General features: G+C 35.4%; 1 protein-coding gene across 1 annotated transcript; it reads right to left on the minus strand.

Moving 5' to 3' along the window:
* Nucleotides 1–1,202: 1,202 nt before the first annotated feature.
* Nucleotides 1,203–6,855, minus strand: LOC142095378 (keratin, type I cytoskeletal 14-like). The gene is made up of 7 exons (XM_075178329.1): nucleotides 6,685–6,855; nucleotides 6,485–6,567; nucleotides 6,212–6,368; nucleotides 4,670–4,831; nucleotides 3,494–3,619; nucleotides 2,811–3,031; nucleotides 1,203–1,326 (listed from the first exon to the last, which is right to left on the minus strand). The coding sequence occupies exons 1-7, from the start codon at nucleotides 6,853–6,855 to the stop codon at nucleotides 1,203–1,205; spliced, it is 1,044 nt and encodes a 347-aa protein (XP_075034430.1).
* Nucleotides 6,856–17,484: the final 10,629 nt, after the last annotated feature.

The raw sequence follows: 17,484 nt of genomic DNA on the forward strand, positions 1-17,484 counted from the left end.
TGTCCTACTCAGATTCCAGACATTTAGACATACTATACACTAACAAGTATTCCCATTGCCCAAAGCTAAAACCCCTCTCCCTATACAGGATATAAAATGCTCATTTTTTTCAAATTCCTTGATAAATACACTGTTTCTTTGCTATTAATTCCACATGATAACCATTTGCATGAAAGAGGACAAGACTTTAATGAAAATAAAATAGATGACATGAGGAAGAACATGAACCAAATTCACTTACAAACACTTCAGTAGATTACATGATATTACCGTAATATTAAAATGTGTCAAATAACACTAGCATAAGACATAATGGGTGTGATTCCTTAATGAAAGTTAAGTAAAAAATTGAGTAAGTAGTGTCCTGGACAAAACCATGTTACAATGCAAGAGGTGCAAATTAGTTTTCAATATTGCACATAAGTTCAATACTGTCTTTTTTTCATGTTTCACACAAGTACTTGATATTTGTACACTGACATTTAAAGTTAATATTTGTGTGCTACATGAAAAAACAGACTATTAATCTTATGTGCAAATTAGAAAACTAATTGCACCCCTTGCATTGTAACATGGTTTTGTCCAGGAGACTACTTGCTCAATTTTTCACTTAACGTTTCTTAATGAAACAGCCCCTATATATTCAGCAATAACATCATACTGTGTGCTAAACTGAGTAATAACAGTTTGTGCATCTAAATAGTATGTCATATTCTCTCTATATATATATATTCTCTATAGATGGACCTCTAGGTAAATTCTATGATGAGTATGCAGTGCTGTTCATACGATTCATAATAATAGAAAAGCAACTCAATTGCACAGTATATTGTATGCTGATGCTGATGACAACAAATTTCAATCCATTGCAGTTATTAAACTGGTGGATAAAATACATTTTTCACATTGATGTTGGATCTGCCATGCACTTTGCAAGTGAACAAATACTGCAGTTCCTAAGAATCTAGTTAATCTGTAATCCAACATATTTATAAACTCTAGAAATACATATATCTCCAGAATTTAAAAAACCTCCTCAGTTAAGATTTAAACAAATATTTACTACTGACTAGTGCAAACTACAAGTAATGTTAACGTTGTCTACTGAGTATGGTGTTCAGTGTATCTCAATCATGTCCCATGTCAATTACAAGTTTTGCAGGAAGACTGTATAAGGGATAGCTGGAGAAATACATCAGTGGTCATTCTGGAGAATGGAGAGTTCTGTCTTCCACATAGTTTCTCCTGAACATACAATTAATCATTAGCATGTGCTGTGATAAACATGACTTCTCACATGATGAGTTTTCAGTGCATGATGAGATCCTGCAAATGGAAGACAAGATATGAAAGGTATTAAAGTCTAGTGGTGTTATATATGGCACACAGTGTCATGCATGAGTATGTTGAAATACTCTATCTGTAGCGTATATATTAACCATATGATAGCAAGAATAATTCAAAAAGAAAATATATTCAAAATAAACATATTATTCTCTAAGCACATTTATTATAATATACTAAAAAGATAAGATTGTGGGATATTTTGTTTTTTAAGATTAAAAATTCAGTTTTTCCCATGATTTATTTCATAAAGAAATAGGGGAGAGTCCATCTAAGTTTGGGGTCACTGGAGTATCACCTGGTAACTGGTAGTGGTTATATTATGACAATAGAGTCTGCAAAATGTTTGCTAATTTGAGACTCTTGAAGGTGCCTGGGCTGTATGTTGGTCAGATATAAATGATTTTGTTTATTTAATTTAGGCATTAACATGTACTAAGCCTCAATAAAAAAAAATCTGGAAAAGTGGTCCTGCAGAGCAAATGCCAATTTGTTATGAAATGCATCTATTTTCACTAAAATGCGGTCATTGAGTTTACTCAAGGCTTAGCTGGTAAAGTTGACAGCAACTGCAGAGGTGTCGAATGTTGCTCCTTTTTAATGTTAGTAGCTGGATGAATTGGAGCATTTCTTATTTAATTCTGTTTAGCTGTATTAATATTCATTGTATTGCATCAACATGAATAGATTAGGTTTGGGTTGGGGTTTAAGGTCTTTAAATTAACTTCAACAGTAAATAATTCCAAGTTAATCGGTAGTCAGAGAGATTTATTTTTTCTAGTGGCAAAAATTCTTTAATGTGAAACCTGAAATGGAGATGGTCTAGATGTACGCTTACACTCATGACTTGTTTAAAGCATCAAAGATCTTGAATAATCAGACTTTTAGATGAAAAATGTAAACTTTGAAATGTACCAATAGGGTGGTACTGAGGAGTTACTAGAATGGACTATGAAATAACAGCATTCTGTACATATTCCCACCAGAACCCATAGTCCTGCAAATGGTCAAACAGAGCATTTTCATGAGGACAATTCCAGGAAGGGGTGTGCCACTTCTTAATGTGCTTGTTGCACAAATAGCTGCATTTTTGCAAAATTAGTAAAATAATCTAGAGAAGGCTAGTGTGTTAGTAAATGAGTCTGGGTCACTATATTTTTCAAATTTGCTCTATTTACCTTTGGCTACTGAAAAATGCTCTCCGGATGTCCTGAAAAAGTAAAAAAAAGTGTATAATAAATTGAATGTAAGATAAACATTTCAGAAATAGGACATTTATAAACAAATAATAATATTTTTCTGAATTACTGTAATTGAAATTATTATTATGCATATTTTTAATCTACTACTGATATAAATTTCTTTATAGAATGAGCACTGTCTACTTAGAGGAAACTGAGAAAAAGATTCATATTTTTATTTATATTCAAAAATTTTATTTCCTGATTTTCTACTTAAATACATACTGTATATCATGACCATCCAGAAGGCGTTTGTAAGTGGCGATCTCCATCTCCAGGTGGGTCTTCTGGTCCATGAGGATTTTGTACTCATGGTTTTGACGTTCTAGATCAGATCGGATCTGTGTTAGCTGAGACTCCACGTTGTTGATTAAACTTTGTAATTGGGCCAATTGAGACCCAAATGTAGCTTCTGTCTCTGCTAAAGTACCCTCCAGAGCAGATTTCTAGATCAATATAAAACAAATATTATTGAAAAAAAATGTGACTGAATAAAAACACAAGATAAAAAAAAATATTTAATTTGAATAATTCATCCTTTTTCTTTGTAATCCTAGCCTGTGTGTTACCAAAGTATTGTGCTGTAATTATTTAACTTTATAAATTACATTATTTTCAGAATATTCATCCTAAAAACACAAGATAAAAAAAAAAAATGATTTGAATGATTCATTCTTTTTCTTTGTAGTCCTAGCCCAGTGTTGGCTAACCTGTAACATTCCAGGTGTTGTGAAAGTACAAGTCCCAGGGCTTGTAGCTTTACAACACCTGGAGTGTCACAAGTTAGCCAACAATGTCCTAGCCTGTGTGTTAACAAAGTATATATGACAGTATATGCAGAATATTCATATTTTCACTTGTGCATCTCATGATTATAGATATAATTGACTGCTAGAATTAAGACTTGCCATGCTCATCTGGTTCTGTAGCTCAATCTCCAATGTTTGGATGCTGCGTCTCAGATCAATGACTTCGGTTTGCACAGACTGCAGTTGCTCAGAGCCAGATGCGACCTCGCGATTCAGTTCTTCACTCTACATGGATGGAAAACATGACTAGTGATTTGGAGACAGGAAAGCAGATTCATTTGTATGAGACAAAAATTGGTTCTCGCTTGGGTGATTTGTTGTGGTGCTTACGTCTAACCACAAAATGGGAGTGGTGTAATGGGACAGTTGGTGGGGTTTTGAACAAATTGGGACATATGTGGGTGAGGACTGGGTCTGTCTGTGCAGAGATTGGACAGGGCAGGGGTGGGCTATTTTGTCCCGCTTTTGAGATTCTAAATGTTGGAAGCTATGCTCCTTCCACAACCTGTATGTGCCATAATACAGAGCAATAAACAATAATATGGCTTCTGCATTTACAGAAATGCTCTAAATCTTCTAAAAACAGTATATAGTATAAATAAACTGCTACAAACTAGTATGTGATATTAGAGCTCTTCACATATTATTGTTCTTCTAGTGGCTGTTGTATGACTTAACTGCTTTTGTGACACAATGTCACAATATTTTCTTATCTACTTTATTTTTCTATATATTTATGTCTAAATGTTGAGATATTCATGTAGAAGTGGAAAATTTACTAACCACACTATGCAAATCAAGTAGCACACTAGTGGTACACAGTATGTTTTGTGGAACTTTCTCTTTCTTCTTCATATTATTTTTGTGTTTACTACAGTTTGGTGCCAATACACAGCTGTATGTCACTTCCTATCTTAAATATAATTCCGATTGTATTGTTGATCCTTAGTGATAAATATGTATAACTGTGGAAATAATCTAATGTACTAACCCTGAGAATAAGTGTTTTGACAACTAGCACATAACTTTTTGTAGTGAATAGCACATTTCTGGAAATATTTCAATGAGAGCTGTAGCTATGTAAATTTATTCTGAGTCTCCTAACATTGCTTAATTGTTTGCCCAGAACTAAGTAACAGCATTTATTGGATAGGATACATTAATTGGTTTCTGCTACATTATGTCTTGCATACATAAACATGTAAATGTCATAGGCTATATCTGAAGAAAATGTAATAAGCTAATTCAGTATCACTCATAGAGTAAACAACTTACCCTTTGGCGGAACATTGTCTCCACCTCTCGTAGGTTCCTCTCCATCATGCCCTCATACTGCTCTCGGATCTCAGCCAATGTTCTATTCAGATCTACAGATGGAGCAGCATCTACTTCTACACTGATTCTGGCGCCCAGCTGAGCTCGCAGAGAGTTTACTTCCTGAGAATTAAGAAATTGTAAAAGTGCTCTAATTATACTGCTACAATTGAAGTTACAATTGACATATGGGCAGTAGTTGAAGATTAAAGAAGAACTATCACACAGTTTTACAATTAATTATATATTTAAAAATGAAAAATAAAGTATTTTTGATTTCAGTAATTATTTAATATCACAAGTGGTAATAAATATAAACTTGCTTTTGTGACTATCTCTTATTCTAATCCTGTTTATAAAATCAGACCACATCAGTTGGTTGGTCAACATTCTAAATTGAAAAATTAGGAGTATAAATTTCAAAAGATGTTGTAAGGAAATCAGAATCCAAAGCAGAATACTGCAAATGGAGCCAACTGAATCCAGCATGTGGAAAAATATGAACCTTTACCATAAAATGTATCAGAGTGTTATAAATTCCCTTGTCTTCTTTTATTTTCCTTGTCTACGGCTTTCAGTTACATTCCCCAGCACATTTTGGGCTCTATGTATTAAAACAATTATAGAGAAAAAAACAGAGCATTCTCGCTCTTTTCTAAATACTCCACTCTGTAGAGCTGCTTTGCTCGGCCATCAGTGGGAGAAGTGGTTAGAGATAGGTTGTGCATGCACAGTAATGATATTAATCCTTAACGTGTTGTCTGTCTCACCACTCCCCTCCTTCATGCGCTGAAATCTGCCATCACTTGTAACATGGTGGAGATCAGCTTTTCTCTGATTTGGAGCAAAACTGTAGTATATTTAATGCAACTCTGCTCCAAAAACACATAGAGCATTAGGGCTCTATGTACTTCAGTTTTATTATAATAATGTCAAATTGTCTGCAATGGTTTATATATTGTAAAAATAGACCTTTAATGAAAATTGTTATGTGAGTAAAATACTCCCCTACACGTAACTAGTACAGTCACAGTGTTCCAATGATTGGAGCCTCTTTAATTCATGAGGAAATGAAACACGCTGGCTCCTGCAGTCATAAGATATAATTTTTTGTAGATAAAGGCATTCTATTCAGTTGTTGGTTGAGTGTGAGATCATACAAGTGAGCATTTTTAACATGCTGGAATAGTTGGGCGGTGAGAGGTTCATTTTTTTTTCATGGTATCCTTTTAATGGCCATGTACATATGAGAATACAATTTAACATTTGATGGGTGTTTATGATGGTGTAAATTTATTTGGGTGTGCAAAAGACAGCACGGAATGTTAAAATTGTATAAATATCAAGGAATAATATTTCAATACCGCTCTAGACCTCTACACAAAAACTTGAGAGTTGTAGTTTAATTTTTCCTCTTTTGTTTTTGCTTTTTATGTTTCAGAGAGACTTCAGGCAGTAAAACACGTTTTGTTTGTAATTTAACAAATATTATAACAAATTTACCTCGTCATGGTTCCTCTTCATTTCCTGCAGTTCTTGCTGAAGATTTTGAACCTGAATCTCTAGGTCACATCTTTCCCGATTCAGTTCTTCCAGGAGTATACGCAAGCCATTCACATCAGTCTCAACGCTGTTAGTTAGTTGGCGTTCCATATCATACCTTATAGTAAAGCAGAATACCAAAATAACATTTAATATGAATTCCACTTTTGATGTGAAATATGAATGCTTTTTTCATAGGCTTCTGTTGGGGACATCATGATGTTAAACACCTACTTGTTTCTGAAGTCATCTGCAGCCAGGCGTGCATTTTCTATCTGTAGTTCAAGCCGGGCATTTTCCATAGTGGTTGCAGAAATCTGTGGAATATAGACAACAGTTAAACAGTTCACAATAACGACATACAGTATATTACATATATTAGTCAATATATTTCTTTTGTAGACCATGTAGATCATTTGATCCAATCCTTTTACCTGGCTTTGAAGCTCCTGAATAGTTCTGAAGTAGCCACTGAAATCAGGGAATGCACTTGGCTGATTTCTCTCATACCACTCACGGATATTCCTCTCCAGTTGGGAATTTTCTTGCTCTAGAGAGCGAACCTTATCTAAGTAGGATGACAAGCGATGATTCAAATGCTGCATGGTTTCCTTCTCATTGACATTGAAAAGACCATGACTGCTAAAACTACTTCTATGACTATGATGACCACCATGAGTGCTTGTATGATCACAGGAAGCATGATTGGAGATGGAGATTCTTTTGCCTCCTGACCCCCCATGTACACTTGGGGCTCTGTAATGGCTTCCATGATGGAGTTTATGGGAAACTCCATGGTGTGACATGTTGAACCCTTTATGGTGAGATATATGGGAACCTCCATAGTGTACTTTTTTGGATCCTCCATGGTGAGTAATATGGGAACCTCCATGATGGATCTTTTGGGACCCTCCATGATGGATCTTGTTGGATCCTCCAAAATGGACACCATGACTTGAGATCCTAGGTAAATGAGCACTGACTTGACAGCTCGAATGTTGTGATCCAGTGGAAGAATGACGGCTGTGGCTCATGATGACTAAATATCAGGATTTACAGAAGATAAAACTTAAAACTGTATCCAGCTTCTGAGTGTTCTTCAATTTGTGTCCTCCGTCTATTCTGTTCTTTATATAGGGAATACTGGGAGTGTTGCAGAAAATTAATTGCTATTGCTGGTGTTCACATGTGTTTGGCTTGTTGTGTATCTGTAGTTTATATGCTTTTTTTTAGCATTTTGCATTAAATATTTTGTGAGTTTCTTTTAAAGCATCAGATGGTTTTACAGGTGCTTAAACATAATTAATTTATTGCTGCTTGCCGCGTTAGAAAATTGTACTCACTCCACCCTGACAATATAACCTTGGAAGTCAAATTAATAGATGCATCCATGCACACAAAAAATTGTTCAAGATGCTGATGTCATAATATCATGTTATGATGACTAAATGTTGATGGACTTGACTTTCTTGACTAAGACACAGTGATGAGTGGAGCTGTATGCAGACCATATTGAAAGAGAGTTTCCAAGGCCAGAATAGGAACTTCCAGATACACTGTGCTCTGAGAGGCCTGTAGGAAGTATAATATAACTAAAGAGTTTGGTAGAATTGTGTATCCAGTTTGGATAAAGAGTAGTTAGATTTTTTGCCAGTTGGTTATGCTTAGACTTTAAGTTTCCATAGTATTGGTATTTACAATGTTAATGAACACAAAAATCCCTAAACCTGTTTTTTTTTATATTATTTAAAAGGGTAAAGTGTAGGTTCTTAACTTTAGTAATTATAAAACTTGAATGCCCACCTCAATTATTTTTCGTGCATAACCAACCAGCAAAGCATTTTAGTTCATTAAAATACACATTGGGCTAGATTTACTAAGCTGCGGGTTTGAGAAAGTGGGGATGTTGCCTATGGCAACCAATCAGATTCTAGCTGTCATTTTGTAGAAGGTACTAAATAAATGATAACTAGAATCTGATTGGTTGCTATAGGCAACATCCCCACTTTTTTCAAACCCGCAGCTTAGTAAATCTAGCCCATTGTCTCTCTCCCAAATGTTGGTTATAATGAAACTACTGAGATAGAATGTGGAAAGCATGGACCCACCTAACTATAGCCTTTATTATATATAATTCCCCTTCTAATTTAGCACTTATTATAATAATCCACTGAAGTTTCCTTCAGTAATTATGATTTAATTGTGAATTAATAATGTATTGTGTATTAAACACTGTCAGATTCACGTTATGTTTGTTATATTTTTTTATTAGAATACTGGAAAACTGGAAAATTAGGCAGTTTAAAAACAATATAAACATTATGAATAATTAGATCAGTGATTGACACTACACAATTTAACAAAAGCAATATTATATCATAGTATAATAAGATTTGAATATGCTGACTGTGTCTAAATGATAATAACTAAATGCCTCTCCTACTGGATACACAAAGAAATATACACATATACTTAACCCATTCCTGCAAAACACCTACACCACAACAAACTATTATTATTTAATCAGAGGTAGCTGCCGATCACCGCCATCATCATCATCATCAGTGCGTATTTGCACCATTATTTCAGCCTCATTCCAAATGGAGATGTATATTAAGTAGTGCAGATAGATCGCTGTGATTTAATCTAATATATAAATGGTTAGTGGCGTCTGTCTGTCTGTGTGTGGAAAAAAAAAACCAAGTTGCAGCGCCACCTGCTGGGCGGAGTTATACACTGACCTACTAAATTCTTAGTGTGTGTGGGAAAAAAAATTCAAAAAGGGCTGAAATTTGGTAGGGCTCAAACTCATTTTCGTGAGGTAATTTTACCTCATGAACACACATATGTAGAGGCGCGCGTTAGTGTGTGTGCGTGTGGAAAAAAACTATTTTCTCAGAAAGGGCTCATCCAATTGACCTGAAATTTGGTATACTGACATTATTTGACAAAAAAATTAGAATAGTCAAGTCATTTAACTTCCATCATCCCCCCTTCCCCCCGTGGGAGGGGTAGTAAAGGCTAAATTTACGAGTTGAGGGGTCAAACTCATTTTCGTGAGGTAATTTTACCTCATGAACACACATTAAAAAGGCCGCTTGCGTCGGGAAGTAACGCTTTTCCCCTGAGGAGGCCTGGGCTAGGCCCAAACGCATGACAAGAACCTTTTTAAGACCTTAAGTAGCTTGATTTGACTAGAATGCATGAGTATCATGCACGGGTTAACTTGTATAGTATAACAGCCACACTAATGAATTAAGTACTCAGCTAGAAGGAGTCAATCTGCAATCAGTCAATCAAAAGTAGATAGCTGAGTGATGCTGATTGTCATCATCATTATTATGTCAAATACCATTTTCTCTTGTTTATATGGCACTTCATTATATTATATTGTGTCCAAATAGGATAATGCAACTTAGCATTTACTAATAACAATATCAAGCCACATCTCTACGCTATCCCTATATATTCTCTACATTTTAGTGGGGTATAAACTTACTGTTTGTTTTTCTCCTGACGTACACCTGGTACTTATGTTAATACATCTGGACACATCTTGAGATACGTCCAACTGAACATATGCACGTAAATGTGCTCTTTCACGCATGTGACTTTTCCTGCTTACGTTCGGGCACAAACGTGTCCAACTCTATATGAGTCCCATAGTGTGTTTTTGGTATGTACATTTATTGAATGGCCCTACATATCTGTCTATACATAACATATTACCAAATCCATTATATCTATTTATTGTCCTGTTGTGTTTGTTTCTTTATGTTTACTTTTAAGCTTTGCATCCACCCTGTAACACTATTTAGTCTAAATTCTTACCCATTAGTATAAGCCTGATCTATTTCAAGTGTTTTAACATTTCATAAAAACCCACCTTTAGTGATTAAACTTGCATTGTGGGATCAATAATACCTTACCCCTGCCAGTACACTTCCTTTACTAGGAACATCATCATCATCATCATTTATTTATATAGCGCCAGTAATTCTGCAGTGCTGTATAGAGAACTCACTGACATCAGTCCCTGCCCCATTGGAGCATACAGTCTAAATTCCCTAACATAGACACACACACAGACAGACAGATTAAGGTCAATTTGATAGCATCCAATTAACCTACCAGTATGTTTTTGGAGTGTGGCATCATATTGACCTTTTGCTAGGATGCATTGTTTCCACCCATGTTCTGCCTCCATAAAGTGAGCAACATGAAATCAAGGGACCTTGTGGCAGCCCCTCCATCTATTGCTAATCATCTGCATACTGAGTGGTTTCTTATATTGCTTACACTATCATTTTCTATTATTACTTATAATAACAAATGCAAGTAAAATCTATATTTATGCTTACAATTAAATTCATAATTTATAACTCAAATAATATACACATAAAATCTCATAGATCAAAAAAGTAAAATAACAAAGCATAAAAAGTAAATTTTTTATTAGTAAGATTTTTATCTTTATTTTATCGTTTTCTATGATGTTAAATGCTAGTTATTCACCAGGAATGTCTAAATATATACAGTATTTGATCCAGAATTAGGAGAGTTTTTATTGTATATTTCTCAAAAAACCAATGTCACTATCTTTCTTTGGGACACAGTTGATGTACTGCAAACCTTTGTAGTGATATGAATTAGTGTTTTTTTTAATGAATTGTCTGAGCAACAATATCAGAACATTATAACAGTATTCACTGCGTTCGATTCTCACCACTGATCAGGTCTCTGTGCACGGAAAAAACTTCTTAATTGAATCAATGTCTCCAAAGGGATAATAAGGTCCAACCCCAGTCCAATAATATAGTTTGAGTTGTTTAGATTCATCTGACATGATTCTTCAATATCAGAGATTTCATTAGAGAAGTACTGATTAGATTTCATCTAAATACATTACACTGAATTATTCAAGTTCTCTTGGCTGTCAGTCCTAGAGAAATAAATATTAGTAGAGTTTCTGCTGAATTGTGGGGTCCCGAAACTGTATGAGACACATGCACTTATGACAGTTATGGGGATTGGGGTTCATCTGTGAATTTGGTGCTTGTTCACACCCAAGCACACTCAAATCCATTGCTCTGTAGTCACTGTACACATAAGAAAACATTTTCTTAAAATATTCCCAAATAATTAATTCATCAGGAATGCCAGCGATAGATTCATTATCCTTCTTCCTTTAATTCCAAACTTAAAAGACTTTGTAGGCATTAACATAGGTGAACTAGAATTATCAGTATTTTTTGGGGAAAAATGAAAAAGATTAAATGAAGTGAAGAAATTTGCATGTTACCATATTGCACAGTGGCACTTACAAAAAAGCATGTAATACCATGCAAATCAAAGGTATATTACTGCATGTACTTATTCAGAAAACTACATCTCCCAAAGGGCCTCTGGGAAGGTAATTGCATATTGATTTGCTTTTAGGGCGGACAAACTCCGAGCTACAGCCGAAGGCTGCTCACTAGAGCCCCAGACTGCACTAGAAGCTTGCAGAGACAGTTTGTCATTGCAGCAAGCTGCAAAAAGCCAATGGACAACTGTCATTTTGGCACCAGAATGTACTAGAAGGAGTGTCACAATTTTGTATTATTGTTATTTTCTCATAATATTCATGTATGACAATGTATATATTGTATGTAACCTGTCAAAGTGTGCTTTGCTGACTGACTTAAGTGACCTGTGCAACTGACAAAGAGTCTTTTGAATTTAGCCAGGCCCAGGGACAGATAAGCATCTCTGAGGAGTTTGTCTATACAGAGGATGTGGACCTGGTCAGCCGGGCAGAACGAGCAGAGATGAGAGTCATGCCCTCTGAGATGCCAGACAAATCTCAGGGAGAGATAGCTCACATCGAAAGCCCTGTGTCATTCTGGGAATCAATCTGTCCTGATTGATGAGAGCAAACCTCCAAAGGTGGGGGTGAGAGCTATGTGAAGGATTAAATCAGCTGCCCTACCTAGTAAAAGTGTGAACATCTAAAGAGGATACCTACAATATCTAGGTTGAAATGTGCTATCCTTCTCAAAGTGTACTTCTCTCATGCCAAGTCTTAAATCTAGTAAGTCAGTGACTCTGGTTTTATTACCTTTTTTTATTTCTGAAACTTATTTGTGCAACTTATTTTGTATGTCTTGTTATTAACTGTTTTGTAATTAAGCCTTGGAAACATTTTTCGGATTAAATAAATTTAATCTAGCATTTTCTCTGTGATTCTTTTTGAACTTACGAAGCCAAGTGAGGCTCATGCTACATGTATATGTGATTTAAGTGTGAAACATTAATAAGTAGTTTTGGTGAACGCAAAGACGCCATAGCAATTCCTTCATAGTGGCACAAAATGTGTATTCATTGGCGACTTCCGTCACAGCCAGCTGTTCAGATTTCTGTATCTGGGACAGGCTGGGCGTTCACGACAAGGAGATTATTGGGAAGAAGGAGATCAGCCAAAAAATTACTGATGGCAGCTAGTGGGTTGTTGCTGCTTGCTGTGAGTTGCACTGTGTGACAGCTGCCTGGGGTAATGAAGGATTTTCCCACAAAGAGCCATTAAGTGTTGTTGTTGGACTGTTGTCCTGTGGAATTTTTGCAGTTAAAGTTCCAGATTTAAAAGCCGCCCCAGAAGGAAGTATTTTTGGTGTGATAAGACCCAGCTTGCCACTGTCCATCAGATGTCAGCAAAACTTTATAAAGCCAGATAAGTGTGTGGTTGATTTTGCTTTGCTATGTTCAAGTTATTAAAGTGAGACATCAAGCTGTGTTATTAAAACCACTGATCGGTGCTGTCTGAAGGAAAAGTTTATTCAAGCCAAATCTGCTGTATTTAAAGTTTATTTGCAAGCGGATGCAGAGTGCAAGGGACATCATTACTTCATCAGAAAAATCATCTATCACAAGAGTTTATCTATATTGCATCAGAAACTTGAATCTATTGTGAAACTGACTAAAATGCTTGCTGAGAAGAGAATTCCAAGTTGTTTAGCTCTGCAGTTACTGGGAGAGACTGCTTATCCAGCAGACTGATTACTAAATAAAGGTTGTGTTCCTTACGGTGGAAATCATTTATTGTGCAGAATTAGTGTTTCCTGCAGAGAGCTCAGGAGTCATGTATGTGTCAAGTTGATTACTGATTCCATCCTTTATAAGTAATTAAGCTATTTGTGTCCAGTTGAATCTTTGCTTTAACCTGCGGATTACAATTTACCCCAGGGGTTCTCTTTATTGTAAAGTGACCATAGTCTACAATCATTTCTTCTAAAGCATCTAACCTGATAAAGTTGGATGAATCCTTGAAGCATCTTTACTGATTTTTGTGTGATAAGTATAATTGCACTAAAAGTCTATTGGGATTTATTTGTCCAGATTATCTGAAGCATTATCACTTGTTATTGTCTAATTTACTCTTTAGCAACCAGTTATCTACCAAAGGATTTATCCAGTGAAACTCATTTCACTAAAGCACTGTCTAACCTCAAAGTGAGATATATTTATTAATTTACCTATGTATTGTAGTGATTTATATTTGCATATTGATGATATTGTTGAAACAAGATTCTTAAATTGTTATTTATTTTGTGACATGTTGAATCACATTGTATATTAAAGTATTTTTAGTATTACTTCCCTACACTACTGCTACTTATCTACTGCAGGCAAAAAGAATAAACTCATGAGCTTATGCAGTTTTAACCCTGTGTCCCTTGTTTCATTCCAACACTACTCGGGAACCTTTGCCTCTCTATCATACTACCGGGCCGGTGGAATCCTATCTTACACTACTTATATGGTGCCATCCAACCCCGTTGTATTCACAAGGTGAGCAAATAAGTGGATTTACAGAAAACTAAATGTGCTTCATACCTGCAAATATTCTGTTTGTAAATGAGTCCTAGGGGAAATATGATTTCACCAAACTATAGAAATGATTTATGTGTTAGTTGTTAACCCTGAAATTTACTACAGGCAAAACTGCACATCAAATTGCATGAATCAAAGCTCCAAGGTCTCAAACCACAATTATGAAGTGGAGAACTTTCAGCCCATATATTAAGTGAATATTTGTCAAACTGCATGGCAAACCACTGGGCAACATTAAAAAAAAAAAATGTATGGTTTTGACAGGTGAGATAACTTTAAACACATACTATTTGAGCTATATCATCTATCAAAAAGGAAAAGAGAAATGTAAAATATAAATAAATAAATAGAAGTACTTTTGCATTAATTCTAAATCCCCAGTTCACTAAGCCTATTGTTCAGTCCTTGGGGACAGGGGATAAATAATTATCCCCTGCCCAATTTTGACTTACACTGGCACATTATGAGGGCATATTTTAAAATTTCATAAGGGGGTCCCTTTGCTAGTCAGCATTGGGCCATTACGCTCTAGGTGAGTGGGCCGATATTTTTGTCTTGCTCAGCTCTTCTAGAGGAGCCAGATGCTGATTAGGATGGACTGTTAGGTAATGTTAGGGAGGAGACATTTTTATCTCTACTTATTTAAATATATTTGAAAAACTGAATCTGATGGGGTGACACCCACCTGGCCTGTGAAGCTGGGTACAGTGCACATCACCAGGACAACAACAAATTTAAAATGAATGTTTCACAAATCAAATGAAGTTAAGGGGTTTTCAAACCGCCACATGTCAGATGAGGTTTTGCAGGATGATAAATCCTGTATTTTAGATGTCAAAACAGCATCCGATGTATGGTGGGTTGGAAAGTGTCCCTTAGTAAATCTCTCCCTTAGAGTCTTACAGACATAAAGTTCTCTATAAAATGTTAGGAGTAGGAATACTGATAATAATTCTCTAAGACTGGCACCATGCAATAGTTTGAATGAATACACCAGTTGGTATATTAATACAGTCAGCTGCTTTCCTGCCTCATCCACTCAGTTTTATTGTTCACACATTACATTGATTCAGTCCAGACCTATATGGTGTTAGTCCTGGAGAAGTAAACATACACAGCACTGGTAGGGGTGATTTTCTCCCAAATTGCAGGGAATGTCGTTCTGACAGTTAGGGGTAGTGGGGTTCAACTGTGAAATGAAACATATACCACTCCTAGCACACTGATTGGTGGATGGCTGTAATTAAGTGTGTTGGGAACTGTCTATTGGCATACCAATACAACCAAACTTCTTCTCCAGCACTCTAAGAGATAGCAGGGGACAACAGGAGTAGTAAGCAATTCATTTTGGCCTTTCAAACATTTGCACTATGCAGCCGACAAGGATTGGAGGAGTTATAAAGCCACCAGAGATCATAGGCTTGTACTGTAAAGCCACCAGATATTAGGGCATCTGCATTATAAAGCCACCAGAGATCTTTAAGAGCTTGGAAAACCACCAGAGAATTGGGGATCTTCCTTTTATAATTGCCTTAACAACAGGGAAGTAATGGAATAGTTGTAACTAGTATGCATAGTGTTTTGACTAGTAAGTACAAGAATGCTTTCTTTATTGTATTGAGGTCTCTAGAATAGATTCTGCATTGAAAAATCAGATGATGCTTGTCTTCCAAACACTGAGTACTGGACAGACAGACATGAGCTTAGTATCTCTAACACACACTTCCAAGATACCTCTTTTACATTTTACAAGCAGAGCCCATCTGTAATATGTCCAGATCCCCCTTACTTCCCACTTAATCAGGTGAACAGGTTGCAAGATAACAGCAGGATGCTTTATGCCAATATAATGGATGTACGTTGCTTTCGGCATGGTATTTTCTGCAGTCATATGCAGTCATATGCTCTGTGTCTCATGTGTAAATGTTTTACCATGAGTATCTCTCTGTAAGATGTCTGCTCCGTTTCAGCCACAGATACAATGTTTTTTTTACCAGTTCCAGAAGGTTTGTTTTTATGTATGTTTATAGCAAATAGATGCATACAAACTGGAAATGTTTCAGTCCTTCAATACACTTTCTATATTCACTTTCCCTATGCAGTATATAAAATGCTTCCATTTAAATTCCTAGATAATTAAAAATGCAGTGTTTCTTGTTCACTAAGATAACAGTTTGCATGAAAGAGGACAAAACTTTAATGAAAGTACAATAGATGACATGAAACTTAGTAACAATATTATGTGACAAGACAGAATATGCCAATTAGTATATTTAAAAATACTAGTCAAGTTATGCAAAGTTTTTTATCACACCAATATACCAGATCTTCAGTATAGTACATAGTGCTGTTAATGGTTTACTTCTTCAGAAAAAACAACCAATTTTGCAATTAATTATATGTTGGTGATGGCAAACTTTAAGCCAATAAATTACTGGATTAATATAGTAGATAGAATGTTTAAATTGATATTACATATTTATATTTAACAGGAAGAAGGACCACAGTTCCTGAGACTGTCTCTAATCAACATTTTTATGTTAACTATTCTCTAGAAATACCATTTTTAACACACAGAAATATATAGAATTATATATACAAACACTTCAGTTCATTTTTGAAAACATATTTGCTATAACAGATTACTTTCCAGGAAAGCTGCATAGGGGATAGCTGGAGAAATACATCATGTATGATCCTGGAGAATGAAGAGTTCTATCTTCCACAGAGTTTCTCTAGAAGATACGATTGATCATTAGCATGTGCTGATATCAAGACTTCTCACATGATGAGTCTTCAGTGCATGATGAAATCCTGGAAATGGAAGATAAGATGGGAAAAGTATTAAAGTGTAGCGGTGATATAATGCACACAGTGTCATGCTTGAGTATGTCGAGATACCTTATATGTAAGGTATATATTAACCATATGATGGCAAGAATAATTTAAAAATGAAATACATTCAAAATAAACATGTAATCATTAGCATGTGCTGCGATGTGCATGGCTTGTGACATGATGAGTTTTCAGTGCATGATGAGGTACTGGAGATGGAAGATAAGATGTGTAAGGCATTAAAGTCTAGAGAGAAAATACGGTATACACATTGTCATGCTTGAGTATGTAGGGATACTGTATATGCAGGGGAAATTCTTACCCTATAAGTACAAATGTAGTTAAAATATTTAATATTATACTCAAGATAAACCTTTCACTCTGTAAGTACACTCACTATAACATACTAAATAGAGATTGTTATGAAATGTGTTAGAATCTTTAAGGTTAAATAAAGTCAACTTTTCCCATTATTTATTTTTACAAAAAATGTGGGAAAATCCATCTTAACTTGGAGCCACTGGTGGATC

Source organism: Mixophyes fleayi, chromosome 6 (genome assembly GCF_038048845.1).
Source record: "Mixophyes fleayi isolate aMixFle1 chromosome 6, aMixFle1.hap1, whole genome shotgun sequence".
Lineage (NCBI taxonomy): Eukaryota > Metazoa > Chordata > Amphibia > Anura > Limnodynastidae > Mixophyes > Mixophyes fleayi.

Bases quoted from the DNA above. Each gene is read 5' to 3' on its own strand.
- LOC142095378 (XM_075178329.1), bottom strand. From the start codon at position 6,855: ATGCAGCATTTGAATCATCGCTTGTCATCCTACTTAGATAAGGTTCGC. The intron at 6,568-6,684 runs GTAAAAGGATTG...TATATTCCACAG, and splicing joins TTCAGGAGCTTCAAAGCCAG to ATTTCTGCAACCACTATGGA. The intron at 3,032-3,493 runs GCAAGTCTTAAT...ATATTGATCTAG, and splicing joins TACAGAACCAGATGAGCATG to AAATCTGCTCTGGAGGGTAC.